Source organism: Leptodactylus fuscus, chromosome 10, assembly GCF_031893055.1.
Source record: "Leptodactylus fuscus isolate aLepFus1 chromosome 10, aLepFus1.hap2, whole genome shotgun sequence".
NCBI lineage: Eukaryota > Metazoa > Chordata > Amphibia > Anura > Leptodactylidae > Leptodactylus > Leptodactylus fuscus.
In genome coordinates, this window is record NC_134274.1 from 59,662,981 (window position 1) to 59,680,183 (window position 17,203).

General features: G+C 40.8%; 1 protein-coding gene across 1 annotated transcript in view; it reads left to right on the plus strand.

Moving 5' to 3' along the window:
• The window catches only part of MCU (mitochondrial calcium uniporter), a 74,367-nt gene extending 62,885 nt beyond the window's left edge, over window positions 1-11,482 (plus strand). The window contains exons 4-8 of the mRNA XM_075258245.1: window positions 449-553; window positions 927-1,087; window positions 3,887-4,090; window positions 7,012-7,128; window positions 9,067-11,482. Of these exons, the coding sequence (XP_075114346.1) occupies window positions 449-553; window positions 927-1,087; window positions 3,887-4,090; window positions 7,012-7,128; window positions 9,067-9,162 (683 nt within the window). The 3' untranslated portion in view covers window positions 9,163-11,482. The remainder of the gene's footprint in view (window positions 1-448; window positions 554-926; window positions 1,088-3,886; window positions 4,091-7,011; window positions 7,129-9,066) is intronic.
• The last annotated feature ends 5,721 nt before the right edge of the window (window positions 11,483-17,203 follow it).

The following is a 17,203-nucleotide window of genomic DNA, read 5'->3' on the forward strand; positions in this document are numbered from 1 at the left end:
TTCCTCCAAATATACAATAGCGACATACATGATCTTTATCACTGTCATATGCTCTCTTACACTGTGGTGGCAGTTGGGGTAGGTGGTAGGCTGCCTTTAAATTCCTATGTCCTAATAGGCTTCTATATATTATCCTCCTTGATCTGTGAAGTCATATACTATGAAACCTTTGTCTAATGGAATCGGCATGCATGCAGTGTCTCCAAAAAATGTCATTCCTCTTGTTCCTGTTCACCACCATGTCTCCACCTCTCGTTCCTGGTCCTTGGCATGTTTCCATTCTAATTCCTCGTCTCCAGCATGCTATCCCTTTAAATCTTGGTACTCCTGGACCCCGGTATGGCTCCCTTTTTTTTTTCCTGGTCTCATGGCTTTAGGGGAGGAAGGGGGTCTTCTCAAGGGGGTGATCTTCCGAGGAGTTTTCATTGAGGTTTTTGTCTTTTTCCAGATGGAGCCCGTGTAGCCTCTTCCACAGGAATTGACGTTCTTCTATTAGATGACTTCAAACTGTCCATTAATGATAAAATTTATGATGTGCGGACACCAAAAAGAGGTAGCGTTATATGTAAAGCTTAGTTGTTGTTTTGTTTTTTTTTCTTTCTATTGTAAAGGGGTTATCCATCTTCTGAAATCTATTGTAACAGCATCTAATGTTACACAGTGAGACACTAATGTTATCAGCACTTGACGCAGAGCCACAATGACAAATAATATATGAAAGAAGACCAAATTTTGGTGCACACCAGCAGGATTTAGATTAGTCAGCATATAACACTCCAGCCTCTTCAGTTCTTCCAAATGTGTCCTTGCTGAACACAAGTTTACATGGCACCTTCTCTATATCCATAAACTGTATATAAATAGTGCTTAATTTTGTAAGCTCTGTGTATCTGAGAATCAACATTGTGGTTTTCTTCCTTGTTCAGACCTATTAAGCCATGAACATGCAACGACTATGAATGATGTGAAGCATCTTGTGCAGCAGTTGCACACCTCTATGCATATCAAGGATTTCCAGGTCAACAGAGAGAAGGAGCTCTGCAGTCGACTAGAGCAGCTCCAAGGGCAGCTCGAACCTCATGAAAAGGTAAATCAGTCCCTAATTCTGCCACCGCTTTTTTTTTCAAATTGTGTTTTCCGTGTTTGTATTATAAATTAATATGTTTTGTTTTTTTCTAATGACTTTTCTTTGGTTTTTGTTGTGAAAAGAAATCGCACTGCAGCAGTTCAACAAGTTGCCGAAGTTCTGGTTAAGGCTAAGGCCCCACGGGCTGTAATCGCAGCGCTAAAGCGCTGCAGAAAGAATCGCTGCGTGATCGCATTGCGGTTCTTTCCGCAGCGCTTTGAAGAGAAAGTTCACAGAGTTTTCCTCTGCGGACTTCCTCTTCCCATTATATCTACGGGAATGCCGCCGGCATTTCCGTAGATATAATTGAAATGCTGCGATTTGCAAAGCCGCAACGGCTTTGCAAATTGCAGCGTGTTCGCGCTGCAATTTCTTCCGCAAAGTGGGCATTCCCTTTGCTTGCACTGTAAAACGCCGTGATTTTTCCCGCAGCATTTATGTCCCGTGGGGCCCCAGCCTAAAGGGGTTTTCTGGGCAGAATTTTTATTTTTTTTAACGAAAGATCTGTTAATGCTAATAATGGGTGAATAAGTACACCCATATACTTTTAGCAGTGTTTGGAATGATTTCTGGATGTCTCTGATGTCTGCTGGAATTCTCTCCCTTTGTTTACAGGGTGTTAGCCTTCTGCTGTGCAGATTCCTGTGTAGCTGGTACACTAACTGCCTCTCACTCAGCATCCCCCTCATTCCGTTACAAAACACTCCCTGTCTCACGAAGTCTAGTGAACCAGACCATTACTAGCCCCTCCCAACCTTCCTGTCTCACTAAGCCTAGTGATCCCGCTCATTACTAGCCCCTCCCATCCTACCCTTGTCTCTCTAGCTAACCTATTCTGCCCACTACTAGCAGACAGAAAGAGGGGAGGAGCTGTTCCCTGGACACAGGAAGGCTTGGTATTGATGGGGATAGGGGAGGGGGAAGAGTAACGGTGACGTTCCATTTTTTTTATGGAAGGAAATTAGAAGTTAGGTGGAGGGAGTTTAGTTTAGGGAATTAGTTCTCAGTTTATCCTGGTTGTGTGTTATATATATATATATATATATATATATATATATATATATATATATATATATATATATATATATATATATATATATATGTGTGTGTGTATATTGGTGTATAGTTCTCTATTGAAACTGAGCAATTGATCTCATTAATTTGATTTTTTTTTACACTTCTAGCAAACACAACTCAGATTTTTCTGCAAATTTGTGAAATCAATATCAGCCCTGCCCTAGCGCCTAATCTATTCCATGCAAGCTTCTTCCTCCTGCTACAAAGCTATGATTTGCAGCTTCTTCACTGTATTAGATAGTTAGGTGTTAGGACAAGAAGCCTACCAGCATCAAGTGTATCTGACATCAGCATGGAGCGAAAATGGGAAAAGAAATACTCAGCCACTTGCGGATAATTTCTTCCATAAAGCTCTTCCACTTCAATATACTCCCTGACTCTTGCTCGGAGAATCAACTCCTTTGGCATGGAGTACAATAATCACATATTCAGGTAAAAAAGGAATCCAGCACGGCTGTTTTCAGGGAAATTAAAACTCCTTCTTTATTAGTACATCAGCGTAAAAACACTTGCACACGCATCTTGTTCTTTAAACAACCTAGCATCAGAGTCACACGTTTCGGAATACTCTTCCTTTCTCAATGCTTTCTCTAAGGCTTTGAGAAAGGAAGAGTATTCTGAAACGTGTCAGTGTGATGCTAGGATGTTTAAAGAATAAGATGCGTGTGCAAGTGTTTTTACGCTGATGTACTAATAAAGAAGGAGTTTTAATTTCCCTGAAAAAAGCCATGCTGGATTCCTTTTTTACCTGAGAAGGTGTATCTGACTCCAGCTCTCTGTGCCAACTGATTGATTTTTTTTTTTTTTTTTTCAGACCTGATTAAATTTCAGAATCGCCCATAAGCTTGAAATAAATCTAGATTATATTTTTACGCTAAATTGTCCATTCCCTATTGTGATGTCTTGTACTGTTTGTTGTGTTGTATTCAGGGCTTTGTCGTCTGAGTTAGGGCCAGTTTTCAGTGAAGTCTGAATTACCAACCCCAGCTTCAAAATAAAGTGATTAATTATTTTTCATTCTGTTCTACAATATCGTATGTTAGATTTTTGGTTTTGTAGCATGTTTACTCTTATGCAACGACATCACTTTTTTTTTTTTTTTTTTTTTTTTTTGCATTGGAGTCTGTCTGACCATAACTATCAATAATATTAAAAAAATAAATAAATAATGAAATGGGTTGGGTTTTTATGTTGGTTATTTTGATACTTTGGGGGCTTATTGCAGTCCATCCGGCTGATATATAAAACGTATCAGCGGACCTTTGAGTCTAATGTTAAGCAGATTTTTCAAGCTTCTATTTTCACGTTTTGTTTTTTTCTGTGATTGACAGAACAGCATAATCTGCATTCTCTGTTTATTTCAGCGCCGCTAATAAAAATTGCTTTTTTGCAGTTGAAAAAGCTATTTCTATTATCTGCTCTGCAGTGAACACAGGATCACTATGCAGAGACCTGGCTGTTAGGAGCGTGACTGAGCTTGCAAGACGAGATCTGAGATGGGAAAATTTGTGTTGAAGTGTTAGTTTTGTTTTTTTTTCAGGTTTTTTTTTTTTTTTTTTCCCAGTCTCCCTTTTGTTCTTTGGGAGAATGAGAATACTGTTTATTTTTGTTACATAAAACTGTTTTTGTCTTGTATTACCTGCAATTTTTACATTGAGTAATGTGTTACCAATATTTCTACAGGCTCGGCTTCAGGCTGCTCAGAAAGCAGCAAAGTTGACCAGGATTGTCCAGTGGGGCGGCTTAGCTTATATGTCTGTACAGTTTGGGATCCTCGCTCGTCTGACGTGGTGGGAATACTCCTGGGATATCATGGAGCCTGTCACTTACTTCATTACTTATAGCGGTATCATTGGAATGTATTGTTATTTTCTACTTACAGGCAAGGTAAGACTTCCTTCTGTCAGACTGAAACATCTATTACAGAGGACCTTTCATCAGATTGGGCACAGGCAGTTCCACGCACTATCGGCTTTCCCGATCTGTGCCCTGGGTAAAGTGCTATCTATCCTGGTACCGTAGCGCTTTACAGTCAGAAGGGCGTTTTTGACAGTCAGTCAGGTACGTCCTTCTCCACAGCAGCGACTATCGTGCTGTGCTGTGTGAGTGGTGAGGAACGCCCCCTCCCCTCCTGATAGTACTAGTCTATGGACGAGTACTGTGAGCAGAGGGAGGGGGCGTTCCTCCCCACTCACACTGTACAGCGCTATAGGCTCTGCTGTGGAGAAGGACGTTCCTGACTGACTGTAAAGAGCTATGGTACCGGGACCGATAGCGCTTTACCCGGGCCACAGATCGGGAAAGCCGATAGTGCGTTGAATTCAGCGCACTGTCTGCTTTCCAGCAGTATATAGAACTGCCTGTGCCCAATCTGATGAAAGGTCCTCTTTAATAATAATAATGTCACTGTGCTAGGTCACTGAACAATGAGCGAAGCAGTAAAGAAAACATGTATACCTGATAGACTTTCATATTGCATTATTAGATGTATTACATGTACTAACAAAAAAAGATTATCTGATGCCAAATGATGTGTTCTACTGGTGATTTCCAATAATGGTTATTAGAGATGAGTGAACACTATTCGAAACAGCTGTTTGAAGTAGCACACTCCCATAGAAATGAATGGACATAGCCGGCACGCGGGGGGTTAAGCTGCCGGCAAAGTCTGTGTGCCGGCCGCTTCCATTCATTTCTATGGGAGCGTGCTATTCGAAACGGCTGTTTTGAATTGTGTTCGTTCATCTCTAGTGGTTATGGATTCCCACATGCATCGCTGTCCCAACAGCTTCTTCTGATAACTGAAACAATTGTTTGGCTGATACTCACCCAAACTTGTACACCTGGAGTAGTGGGGGCAATATGGGATCAACTTCAAGGGCCTTTTACACAGACCTGACTATTGGACGGATATTTATAGGGAATGCCAGTTTCCCCATCATTGGTCTATCAGCCAACAAATGCTCAATTTTCTACCCATCACTTTATTTTTATTTATTTTTATTTTATTTTTTTATTTCAGCCAAGAAATGTTTGCAGGCAACACAAGTTCTCCATGTAAACAGGGGATGTGTTGTTGACAATGGTGCAAACTGTTTTGGGAATCATATTTGTAATCTTTGATCCTTATGCAGGTTTACATGGGCCATGCACTGTCTCTTTAAATGATCAGAGCACTTGTTTTTTATTGTTGCAAATCTGTAACAAGACGTGTAATGCCATGTAACCCAAGGAGAAATTCTATTGAGCTATATTGAGTGATTTTTCATTATAGTTTATTTTGAATGGTTGTGTAGCAGATGCATGGGGACCCAAAAGACAGAGACCCTGTTTGCTTACAAAGTGGTTACATGCGGGGTTTCTACGTACAAACCCGCAGGACTCCTCTCTCTGCCAATTTTAAGTGGAACTGCAGCAGAGTCTTTTTCAGAGACTCCAACTCAAGTGTGAATCCAGCCTTAGATATTCGTGGTTTTCAGTATCTGTTTAATGCAGATAAGTCCATTAAAGGGGTAAAATGTAGGTAGATATACAAGCTGTTGATGAAAAAATATTATATGAATACATGTACAATGAGTTTCTAACCATGTTGTACCTTTCTTCTATGAACATGTATGTTCTATATCAGTGATGGTTATGAAACTACTAAGCGGCATCTCTTGGAACTATCTGATGTCTCCTTGCGTCATATTACAGCTTGATGTATGTAGTCCAAAAAGATGGGCAACCATTAATACTGGAATGCCTGCCATTGCCATCTCATGAGAGTTAAAGGGCTAACCCACTAAATACATTTATTGCCTATCCATAGGATACAGTTCCTACTAAGCACAAGAAAAATGATCCTAGGTTTTCTGTTCCAATAAAGTAGAAGTCATACATGTTCACTTCTGCTTCGTTCAATATCTGTCAGACACATTGAAAATGAACGGAGCAGTGGTGTCTTTGGACCCCAGAGATCTTACGTTTTGCCTATCATATAGGTAATAAACACTTATCTTGGGCCAACCATCTTCTGGTGACCACACCAGTCGTTAGTTGAATGCTCATTTAGTTTACAGCTATTCTAATGACTCCCCCAAGCACATGCACACTCCATTTGGCAGAGCTTGTATGTTGTTTCAATAGGACAAGGGGAATCGACTGCTATTAGACATCTGGCAGCTGCTAATCTCTCTTCAGAGCAAAGGATCAGGAGGCAACATTCAATATGTCTGATCCTTTCTTCCAATGGCTATCATAGGTGGACATTACATTCCAATAAAAGTATATTGAAAGATTGGCGTAGAAGCAGTTTCCTAGTATTTCCTGGAAAGTTTGTCTTTAAAGTGAAGGCCTTCCAGTTACTTAAAAGGCCCTTTACAACTTTTTTACAAAAAAATTAAAAATCTCAAGACTAGTTTGACATGCGGATCACAAGCCCAGTTCCCCCAGTCATGACCCATCACAACCTGTTTTGACACCATCTTGTTATAGTCAACAGAGCTATGTAATAATTTCATTTCACACAATGGCCTGGTGACTGCTGAACCACTAGAGCACTGGACAGATATACAAGAGCAGAGCTGCAAGCGCTATATACCTGCGTTTCAGCCCATTCATTAGAATAGAAGGGTCCGTCACAACCACAGATGACAATACGGGTGACCGGTAGACTGCACATGGTCGTATGCATGAGGTCTGAAGGGTCACTTATATAATTGCAGACAAGAAAAGGAGTGTGAAGAAAAAAACATACTTGATAAGTTATAAAGAATAAGCACGCTGACACCACTGAATATGACCTGTTTTTTTTTCTCCCATTACAGGAATATATTTATCCAGAAGCCTCAGACAGACAGTACTTACATTATTTCCATAAAACGGCCAAAAAAACAGGTTTTAATTATCTAGAATACAATCGACTCAAGGATGATATTGCTCAGGTATGGAGTGTTGTGTAATCTAGTCTCTTGTGAGTGTATGTTTCTTCTAGAGAAATTGGATTGTGATTGTGGTTTTGTAAGAAATTTTAGTGCTGAATAAGACGTGGAAAATTATTCCTCTTTATATCGATATTTTAGCAATAAATGGTGAATAAAAGATGTAGATCTTGTAACGCACACATGGTGCCTTTCTTATCCCTTTACATTAAGCCAAAGCAGATGTAGGGCTTGCAGAAATCAATGTGTGTGACATTGAAGCAACTTCATTCAAGTCAATAAAAGGGTTGTGCAGGAGTCAAAAATAAAGGCTTGCTTGCAAGGCCATGTGACCGGACAGGATGTCACTTCCTGAGAAGAAGAAGAAAGCAGCAATGTTTTTGAGTCCTGCATGAACCCTTTTAAAGTAAATTCTTTGAAATTTCCACGAATTCTGCTTGTTCTACAAGTCACAATGTAACTTAACTAAAGACGCAAGCCATTGTACTTTGCGTCTTTTATTGAGACTGTTGAGCGATCCTACGCAACGCGGGAAGAAAGTGAGTGAACCCTTACATTTAAGAACCCATAGAATCCCCTTTAGCGGCAGTCTCCTCCATAAGATGTACAGTTAAAATTTACACAACATTAAGAAGGACTTTTTGACGACTGCTCCCTACAAAATGTCATTTCATCAGTATTTCTGGGATGCCTTGGGTTGCTCAGCCCTGTTCAGGCCCTTTCACAATAGAAATATATTTTTTCCAGCCATTCCTTAACTCATGTGCTTTGAGTTACACCTCATCCAGTGTCGCGTCCGCAGAGGTCCATGGACAATTGCCTTTCGATTTTCCCTTTTTATGTTTTATTACGCCTTAGAATTCATTGTTTCTTTAGTAATGACAAGATGTCTAGGCCCTAAGGCAGCAAAGCAACCCCAATCTATGATGCTTCCTCCACCATACTTCAATGTTATGTGGAGGTGTGCTGTGTTTTATCCTCAAAACAAAGTTTTGCACTTTTGTTTCTAAATAGTTCAATATTCGTATCCTCTATCCATAGAATTTTATTCACAGAAGCATCAGGCATCCTTCAGACAAGCCAGAATTTTTTGACACCAGTGGCTTCCTTCATAGTGTCCATGTTTAGTGATTTATTTATTTATTTTTAATGGTTAACACATGAACTTGTGTTTTTACAGTTTGTAGATCATTTGCAGCTACCTTTGGGTTTGTTTTTACCTCTTTTATGATTGCCATTGTTATCTTGGAAGAGGACATCCTATTAAAGCCACTCTGAAAAGAGCAATAGTTGTGCTTTCTGCATTTATAGACATCTTTTTCATGTCTAACAATGGATAGATTTGCATAGGTTTTGTTTTTTCTTTAGCAATGTTTTTGTTGCCGTTTTCAACTTTTACATATTTTGCAAATGTTGTGTACCTCTAGGCTTGGTTAATAGAGATGAGCGAACACTGTTCAGATCAGCCGTTCCGAACAGCACGCTCCCATAGAAATGAATGGAAGCACCCGGCACGGCGACCGGCCGCCGGCAAAGTGTACGTGCCAGGTGCTTCAATTCATTTCTATGGGAGCGTGCTGTTCAGAACGGTTGATCTGAACAGTGTTCGCTCATCTCTATTGGTTAACACTAAACAGTCTTTCTTGAGAATAACAGATACGTCCGTAACCAGGCTTTGTGTGACTTTATTTAATGGGTGAAGCATCTGTGAAATTTGCTTCTAAACTCATTTCTTTAGACCACATTTTGTTTGCAATCGCTGCAGAAATACAGGTCATTCTAAAGGGTTCTCTTACTTTTTCTTGGAGTGTCATCTAAGATATTCTGCAGGATCGCACAATCAAATTTAGGGTTCAATGAATTCAGGTGTAGACTTCAATACTTCATAAACTGCTTTCAAACATAAACTAAAAACCAACTTTGTCTTCCCCTTACATCTAGGTTGAGTTGGACCTTAAAAGACTGCGTGATCCCCTGCAGATGCATCTCCCGATCCAACAAATTGATGACAAAGATAGATCATTGCAGGACTCCTAAATCCCCAGCAAAACCTGTGGATATCTCTTGCCTTTGAAATTAAAGCATTATTGGTGGTAGCTGGGATGTGGTATTGGGATGGGTGATCATTTCTCCCTCTTATTTTGTGTTTTTCCCATACCTTTATGTTGTTTTTTTTAACTTTTTATGCTGCTGTTAAAGAACAGGCAGAAGTGAATGAAAGGAGAGCTTGGAGCCTTGACTTTGTTAAACGCCTCCTATGGCTTGGAAAATTTCTTACTTAAACCATATTAGTTATTTTACTTGTCAATGAACACAAATGGATGATAAATACAAGTTAAAAGTTCTATGAATGATCATTTTTATGTTTTGTTTTTTATGGCACGTTAGATTGTGGCAGTGCCTGTAGAACACATTGGGGTAATGGTCCACTAGTTGAGTGGAGTCACATGAGTAACGTAGCACACAATTAATGCTATTTGGAGAAGCGTTGGACCAGTAGTAACCTCAGCGTAAAGCTAGTCTCCAGTCTTCAAGCATTTGCTGTGATGACGTGAAGGCGTTCCGATGCCTAGCCGTCCTGATAATCTCCAGGTTCATGCACATGCCTTTCTGTGTTTAGACACAACGCTGTTCAATCTTAATCCAAGCCCCAAACACAGTGAAACTTTCTGCTATGCATTTTAAGAAACCGCATGTAATTTTTTTCTTTTCTTTTTTTTTTTCTTTCCTTTTTTTCTATTTCCTTGTAATCACTTTATTATGTCCCTTACCCCCATCCCTCTCCCTCCCACTGCCTTGGCTATATATATACTTCAGGGGCTCGATGCATGGTAGGTTTTTATGTCTTTTTTTTATTTGTTTTTTCTTTCTTTTTTGGGAGGGAGTTGTTCCCCTGCTCTGCACTCTTGATTGGAGGATCAGTGGGGTAGAAAAATCAGGGTTGCATGATTATGAAGGGGTTACCACCTTTATTCTAATGCAATGAACATCTAATATCTTCATAAAGATTTGCATCTTCTGATTCATCCCCTGTTGATAGAAGCGCAACATCTTCCTGGATGAAATCTCTAGATATCCGGCCTTGTCTATATTTTGTGTACAGTATCTACAAACCACTGAAGGATTGGAGAGTGACAACGACTGAGATATCGCCTCTATCTTTTTGCTCCAAAGTTTTCAGGGGTTTTCTTGCCTTTTTTCCTTTGGAATAAGCTGCTCTTCCACAGACTTTCAATATCAAAATGGTGCAGTCTCTTGTTGGGGTTGGCATGGGGTAATGATGGGTGGTACTGGGCTTCAATTTTGCAGAGACAATTTTTTTAAGGACTCCCCACTGTGAAAGGCTCCTACTTCAGGGAAAGGATTACAGAACTAAAGAAGTGAAGCCAGTTGACTGGTGCCTTGCATATATTGAAATAGAGAGGAGAGTGTGTATATGTTCTCTTCATATATTATTTGACTGGCAGTTACGTTACCATGGACTCCTTGCCAGCCTAAATCTTGTGCCCATGTGGAACATGGCTGGCAGATGCTGCCAACTGTAGTCTTAAGTAACTGCCTCTAACCTAAGGCTCTCCTCTCAGGTGGATTGAATCCATTTTCCATACTTTATTGTTTGTTTCGAACTTTTTCTATTGTGTCCTGTATATTTAATTTTTTTTCAGGATTGTTAGATCCATGCAGAACATAGTATATAGGAGATTGGCAATAAACCACTTCCAGACGTAACGTGTGATCTTGCTTTTCTGGAGGTGTATCATGCCTTCATGTGACATCCATATCTTTAAGATGTGCCCTGTTAAATTGTGATAATCGATTGGGCATGAATGTCTGCTATGGAATAATAGTGATCGACAATCATCTACATTTAGAGGCCCAAGTAACAATGCAGATCTTTGGTTGTATGAAGTCATCATAATTGGTTTGGATGCCTAAAGGCAACCCAATTTTATGCCGTAAGAAATCTTAATATGGTGATGGCCATAGCATCATCCTAAAGTTTCTGCTTGGGTAACTGATCTTGAATAGGAGATTTTTCTTTTAACACTAAAGAACCGGAAGCTTTTCATTTGCCATTTGCACTTCGGATGCTGAAGGAGCTGGAAAAAATAGCAACTTTGGTCCCTTCAGCAGCAAATAGCCTGATCCTGTTTGTATAAATGGTTTATAAGAACAGTAAAAACACAGGAGTCGTCTCTAAAGGGTCTGGTATGTGTGAGTGTGTGGGGAGGTTTGGAGCATGGAGGAATGTCCTATAAATAAGCAAAATATAGATGTGTAAAATCTTGTATCATTTATGAAATATGTATAAAAATGTAATTCTGCAACAATAAACACTTATTCAGTTTTTCAAGTAGAGTTTGAAGTTTATTTCTTTCTTTGGCTTTTACTTCTCCTGTTATTACAATTCCTCTTGCTGTGTATGATGGGTCCTAGGACATCTCTAGGCATTTTCGATCTTATTGTGCATCACTTTTTCTGTGGGTCACCAGTATTGATAGTTATCTTGGCATGTGACAAAAGCTGCCACTTAAAGTGGCCATACACAATACATGAGTGTCCACCAAATCCATCATCTAGAAACAACATAGAAGATTCACCACAGAAAAACACCACATGGTCCATCTAGTCTGCCCTTTATTTTATTACCATTTTATCTTGGGCTAGACATGTTTATCCCAGGCATTCATAAATACACCTACCATAGATTTCCCAACCACCCAATCTTCCCGATGTTTGACCCATTTCCTGCAATTCTTCCCCTTCACCTCCCTCAACCGAAAAGGGACACAGTATCTTAGATGTGGTCTCACGAGCGCTCTATACACTGCAGAATCGCAATCCCTCGGATCCTGTTGTTTTTTCCTCTAGCTATAATGTCAAGCACTCTACCTGCCTTTCCTGCTCCCCGGCTGTCCCGTTGAGTTATCAGGCTGCACATCAGGACCCCTAGATCCATATCTTCTAAAATCCTAGTTAACACCGTTCTGCCAATACCATACCCAGGGGGCTCCTTCTGCCCAAACAGATGTATTATCTTGCATTTGAAAACTTTGAACTGCAGTTTCCAATGTTTGGACCATTCATCCAGTAAAGCTAGATGTTTTTCCATGTTATAAATCCCTCCACGATGACACTTGCCAGTGACACTTGTCACCGGGAAACTGGTGAACCTTACCTACTAAATCTTGTCCTGTGTCACCCACAAAAATATTAAAAAGAATTGGACGGAAGACCAACCCATGAGGTACACTGCATATTACTGGAGTGCATTCTCGTATCTATCAATCAGCCAACTGGAAATCCACTGAACTATCCGGATATTAAATCCACTTTTCAATAATCAAACAATCTCAATGGCCTTGTAGAATTCCAGGTAAGTAATATCCATAGCCCCCACCCTCGTCAAACACTTTTGTCATATAGTCAAAGAATTAGTCTAAGATTCGTTTGACGTTGATGTTTTGGGTCCAACAAGTGTATCTAATTTACGGTAGTGTTCCACCATTGACAAAATGGCAGATGTCCGTATATAGAAGAGTCGGCATGTTGGGTTTCATCGTCGCCAATTCTTTGTCAACTGACAAATTTCTTGAAATCAGAGGTGTTAGGCAGTGACTTGCGCTCTTTCGCCTGAGTATATGTCTGGTCTCCTAAGCTGATATGGGCATAAGGGAGTTGAAGGAACTGACCCTTTAAAAACCGTTAAGCAGATGGTAGCGTGAAACTACCTAGGAGCAAAAGAGAAAATGGAGGAGTAGCAATGTTGTTTCAATGGGGCAAGTGTCAGATCACTGGTTGTCCAATCACTTGGAATTCCAGTGATCAGGAGAACATGGTCCCCAAGGTTCCCCGATTGAAGCACTAATGCACTTGCTTGACTGGTGCTCCATTCACTTCAATGGGTCTGGCAAAGCTTTCAGTCCCAGCAGTCCTATTGAAATGAATGTATTACCTGTTACATAAGCAGACTGTTGCTTCATTCACACTGATTTTAGGGCAACTGTTAGGCTTCCATTCTGATTGCTGGGGGTCCTAATGGTCTTTTCCCCTATTCTATGGATAGGGGATAAGTCCCTGTGGTCTAAATTTTTGAGATGATTAAAGAGGTTATCCCCGTGTCTGGAGTGGAAGGCTGCAGATATGTGGCTGCTAGATCTGGCCAAGATGTTAGATGTCTTAGCCTCCACTAGTTCCACATTTTATATAAACTTTAACACTAAAGAATTACTACAAGATTGAATCAAAGGACTCTGTATACATTACTGTATTGCAGGTCCTTATATAATCTAGCAGAAATCCACTACCTAACCTGTTACCTCTGCTTATAGTAACTTTCCGCTATATATGGTACAGCATGCCTATATGATGCAACCTTATAAAGATGCTGAATAAGACTTAGGCATTTTGGACATTGTTACAAATTCACTAAAAGATCTGAACAGCTGAGAAAAAGGAAAGTGTATGTGGCTTATTTCTTCCTCTAAATAAAATATGACTGAAGCTTTCACGCTTGCAAAGGGGTTAGTTCTTAATGAATATTTCATGTCACTTCTCTTGGTCTATTCCCTGCAGATCGCTTCCCAAGTTAGGAAAGAGGCGATGTTTATTTTACATTCTCCTATCCTATTGCTTGGAATCATAGCCTCCACAGGGCAGGGTGGGTGTACTATTAGGTATTTTGCAGACATTTGTCCCTTTGACTATGTAGTATGCTGGCTTAACAACACTAGAACCTGTAAGGGGTTCAGTCTACAGCATAGCACAATGTATTAATAGGATTACTCTCCCCATACCCTCAATACTAAGGTTAGGGTTACACCACGAGGTTGGCTTCAACTCTCGCTCTGTGACCAAAAATCACTGAGTAACCCTGTGACTCTTGCTAATGTTAGTGAGTGGAGTCACATTGTGACCCTTAAGGTGCTGCAAAAAAAAAAATTTAATAGTGTTCATTGTCTTTGCAATCAGAAGTCACAGCACCCTAGGGATTGCAATGTGACTCCATTTAGCCACATGAAATCTCAAATTTTGGATGACTGGGTATGGGATTATTGTGTGATGCCTCCTGTTTTGTCAACGTGCTAGTTTTCTCCACTTGCAAGCGAGCGGGACAGAATCTTTGAACTGACCGCTCCTGCAGATCGCTACTTGTCTAGGCCACAATGTCAACAATGTGTGCCCTAGGGGTTGGCATAATAACAATATGATGGCAAGATGGGAACCTCTGCAAGAAGGGATAGTTTCATGAGAAAAATGGCCTGTAGTGATCCTTTCTGTACTGCAAATGAATTTGGAGGTCACATCCGAAGTGTATTGTGGCAAAACATCAGAAGTCATTTACATGACATTGAGCTATAAGTCAGATAACCAGCTACAGGTGTTCCATTGACCTCACACCACCACTGCACAGTATTGTAAGCGCCCATTGGTCTGTGGGTATGCGCAGTCTGCTCTGCCCGAGGCCTAGACGTTACAAGCCACCACCAGAAGAAACGACTTCAGATGATGCTGCTGAAGAAGATGGAGGTGACGCTGGAGTGAATTCTCTCGCAGCATTGGGGATGTCCCCAGTGCTGTGTGAGCAATGGGGCCCGCCCCCAGTGCTGTGAGAGAGCTCATTTGAATCCCGACATACCGGGATTGTAGGCAAACGGCGGCACAGAGAAGACGACGAAAGGTAGGAGAGCCTTTCTTAAGGCTATTCCGACGTGGTACCTAGATAAAAATGTGTCTGACCTTTAAAATCCCTTTAAAATCGTGTGGCCATTGAATGAATAAATGTTGAAACTACCTTTCCATGCCAATGGGTGCTAGTTTGTTTATTGTGTTGTAACCCAACAAATTCTAGTTTATTCTAGTGATCGTCTTCTCATGTAATTCTGTGAGTTATCAGAAGTAGAAATGTTGAATAATTTGTCATTTCCAACTAAAAATAGATTGTAGTACTATTTGTTACCTACAGGTGTCACTACAGTTATTGGCTAGATCATGTTATTGATACTAATGCGGGGAATCGGTAAAGTAATAAAGTTGTAAAGGATTTGATCATGGATGTACTGAGGTTATGCAGCCCGTGCCTTCCTGGAATCTAGAGAGGGGTTCCCGTAATATCTGTGCTACATTGATAAATGATATTAATTTTGGCAAAACTGACAGGTTGTTTACAAGATCTGAGGTCTGAAATGTCCTTGACTGGAAAACCACTGGTAGGAAATGTCGTTTTATCTCCTTCTCTACATCCTTCACATGAAGTCCGCAATACATCATGATAGTTTAACAGGCGACTGTCTGGATAGATTTGTGGACAGTCTATGATCCTCCGCAACCTCGCAGGTTAACATGACATAATCTTAGAATTACATAAACATTACATAAACTAAGCATTCCTATTACTTTCTTGGGATTTTTGTTGTTGTTGTGATCTTTAAGGTTTCAGATTTTCTCTGGGCGAAAGGGTGGATATTTTCTTTCCACATGCATTTTTGTTACAACGGGGTCGAATAACTGTGTCCATGAAAATAAGGATCTAGTATATTGTATTGTGACATTACAGATTCTTTGACAGATAAACAATGTCAGAAAAGTCTAGGTCTGTTGATATGGTAGTATCCTATAAGTAACACTGGTCTTTACTAGGGTTGAGCGATCGTGTTCGAAACACGATCTTTTTAGGTGGGATCGAGATCGGTGATTATTTCCCACAATGCTTTGCTACTGGCCAAGCATTGTGGGAAAAGCTAACCATGTTAGCCTTCACACTGAGTATACGTTCCGCTCATTCTGAGCGGAGTGTATACTCAGTGTGAAGGCTCCGCTGCGGTTCCATAGGAATGAATGGAAGGAGCCGGCACACAGCCTTAACCCCCTGCGCGCCGGCTGCGTCCATTCATTCTAATGGGAGACTAGCTATCATCTCTAGTAGCTACTTACCTGCAGAGATGGCTGGTCCGATGCCCAGTGTTCTCGTTTTTCTTCGCCTCGCTGCCCCCGACTTCCAGGTTAGTGTTAAAGAGCTAGGAAGAAGGCAGGGCTTGTGGCTTAGGAGAGTGTGGGCGGGTACTGGGAGGGGAGATGTGACGTCTCCCCTCCCAGTACCCGCCCACACTCTCCTAACCTGGGAGGCAGGGGACAGCGAGGCAAAGAAGAACAAGGGCACCGGACCAGCCATCTCTGCAGGTAAGTGGACACCAGGGGGGACTAAGTAGCCAGAGGATTAAAAAAAAATCCGCTGGCTACTTAGTGATTTAAAAAAATCACTACACAGCGTGGATTCTAACAATTAAAGCATTCAATTGTTAGATTCCATGCTGTATAGTGAATAGGATTGTTTTTAAAATCTGATCTCCAATTAGTAAAAAAAAAATCCCATTGACTTGCATTGGGATCGAGATCGGGTTTCGAATGAAAAATGATCGGAAATCGGATTTCAAAATCGATCCTGAAAAGTCAACATCGGCTCAACCCTAGTCTTTACCATCCTACCAGGATCTGAAAAGTGGACATTTATTCCACCCAAGTTTTAGCCCCAACATCTCTTCCTCACCTGGTTCCTCTGGAAGTAGATTGTGGTACATAGTCCTTGAACTTCAGTTTACAGCATATGGATCCAGTATTGGGAACACCAACTCAGGACTCTCTATGTAGGCCACAACTGAAGCACTACTGCTTGGAAAATGAGGAATCTCCAGCAGTGATGGCTAATCAGCTCATCATTGTGGGACCTATCATAGTAAAGAGGCTGTCCAAACCAGACATAATCTTTAGGGGGCGTTCACACTAGCGCCGCTGTCCATGGAAAATTCAGGTAAAACTGCATAGGGCCATTCAGCTTTAAAACCCAGTCATTTTGATGGGTTTTTAAAGCAAATCTCCAGTCCATATGCAGCCTCTCTGCGGTGAATCCGTTTTTTGTTGGGGGGTTTTTCACGGACACATAGTCAGACATGCAGGACTTTGTCTGTGCGAAAAAACAGTTTCACTGCGGAGTGGCTGCAAATGGGCTCACATATTTCAGCACAGTTGGAAGTCCCCAACTTTCCAAGCAACAAGTGCAGTTAGTTTTGATACTTGATGT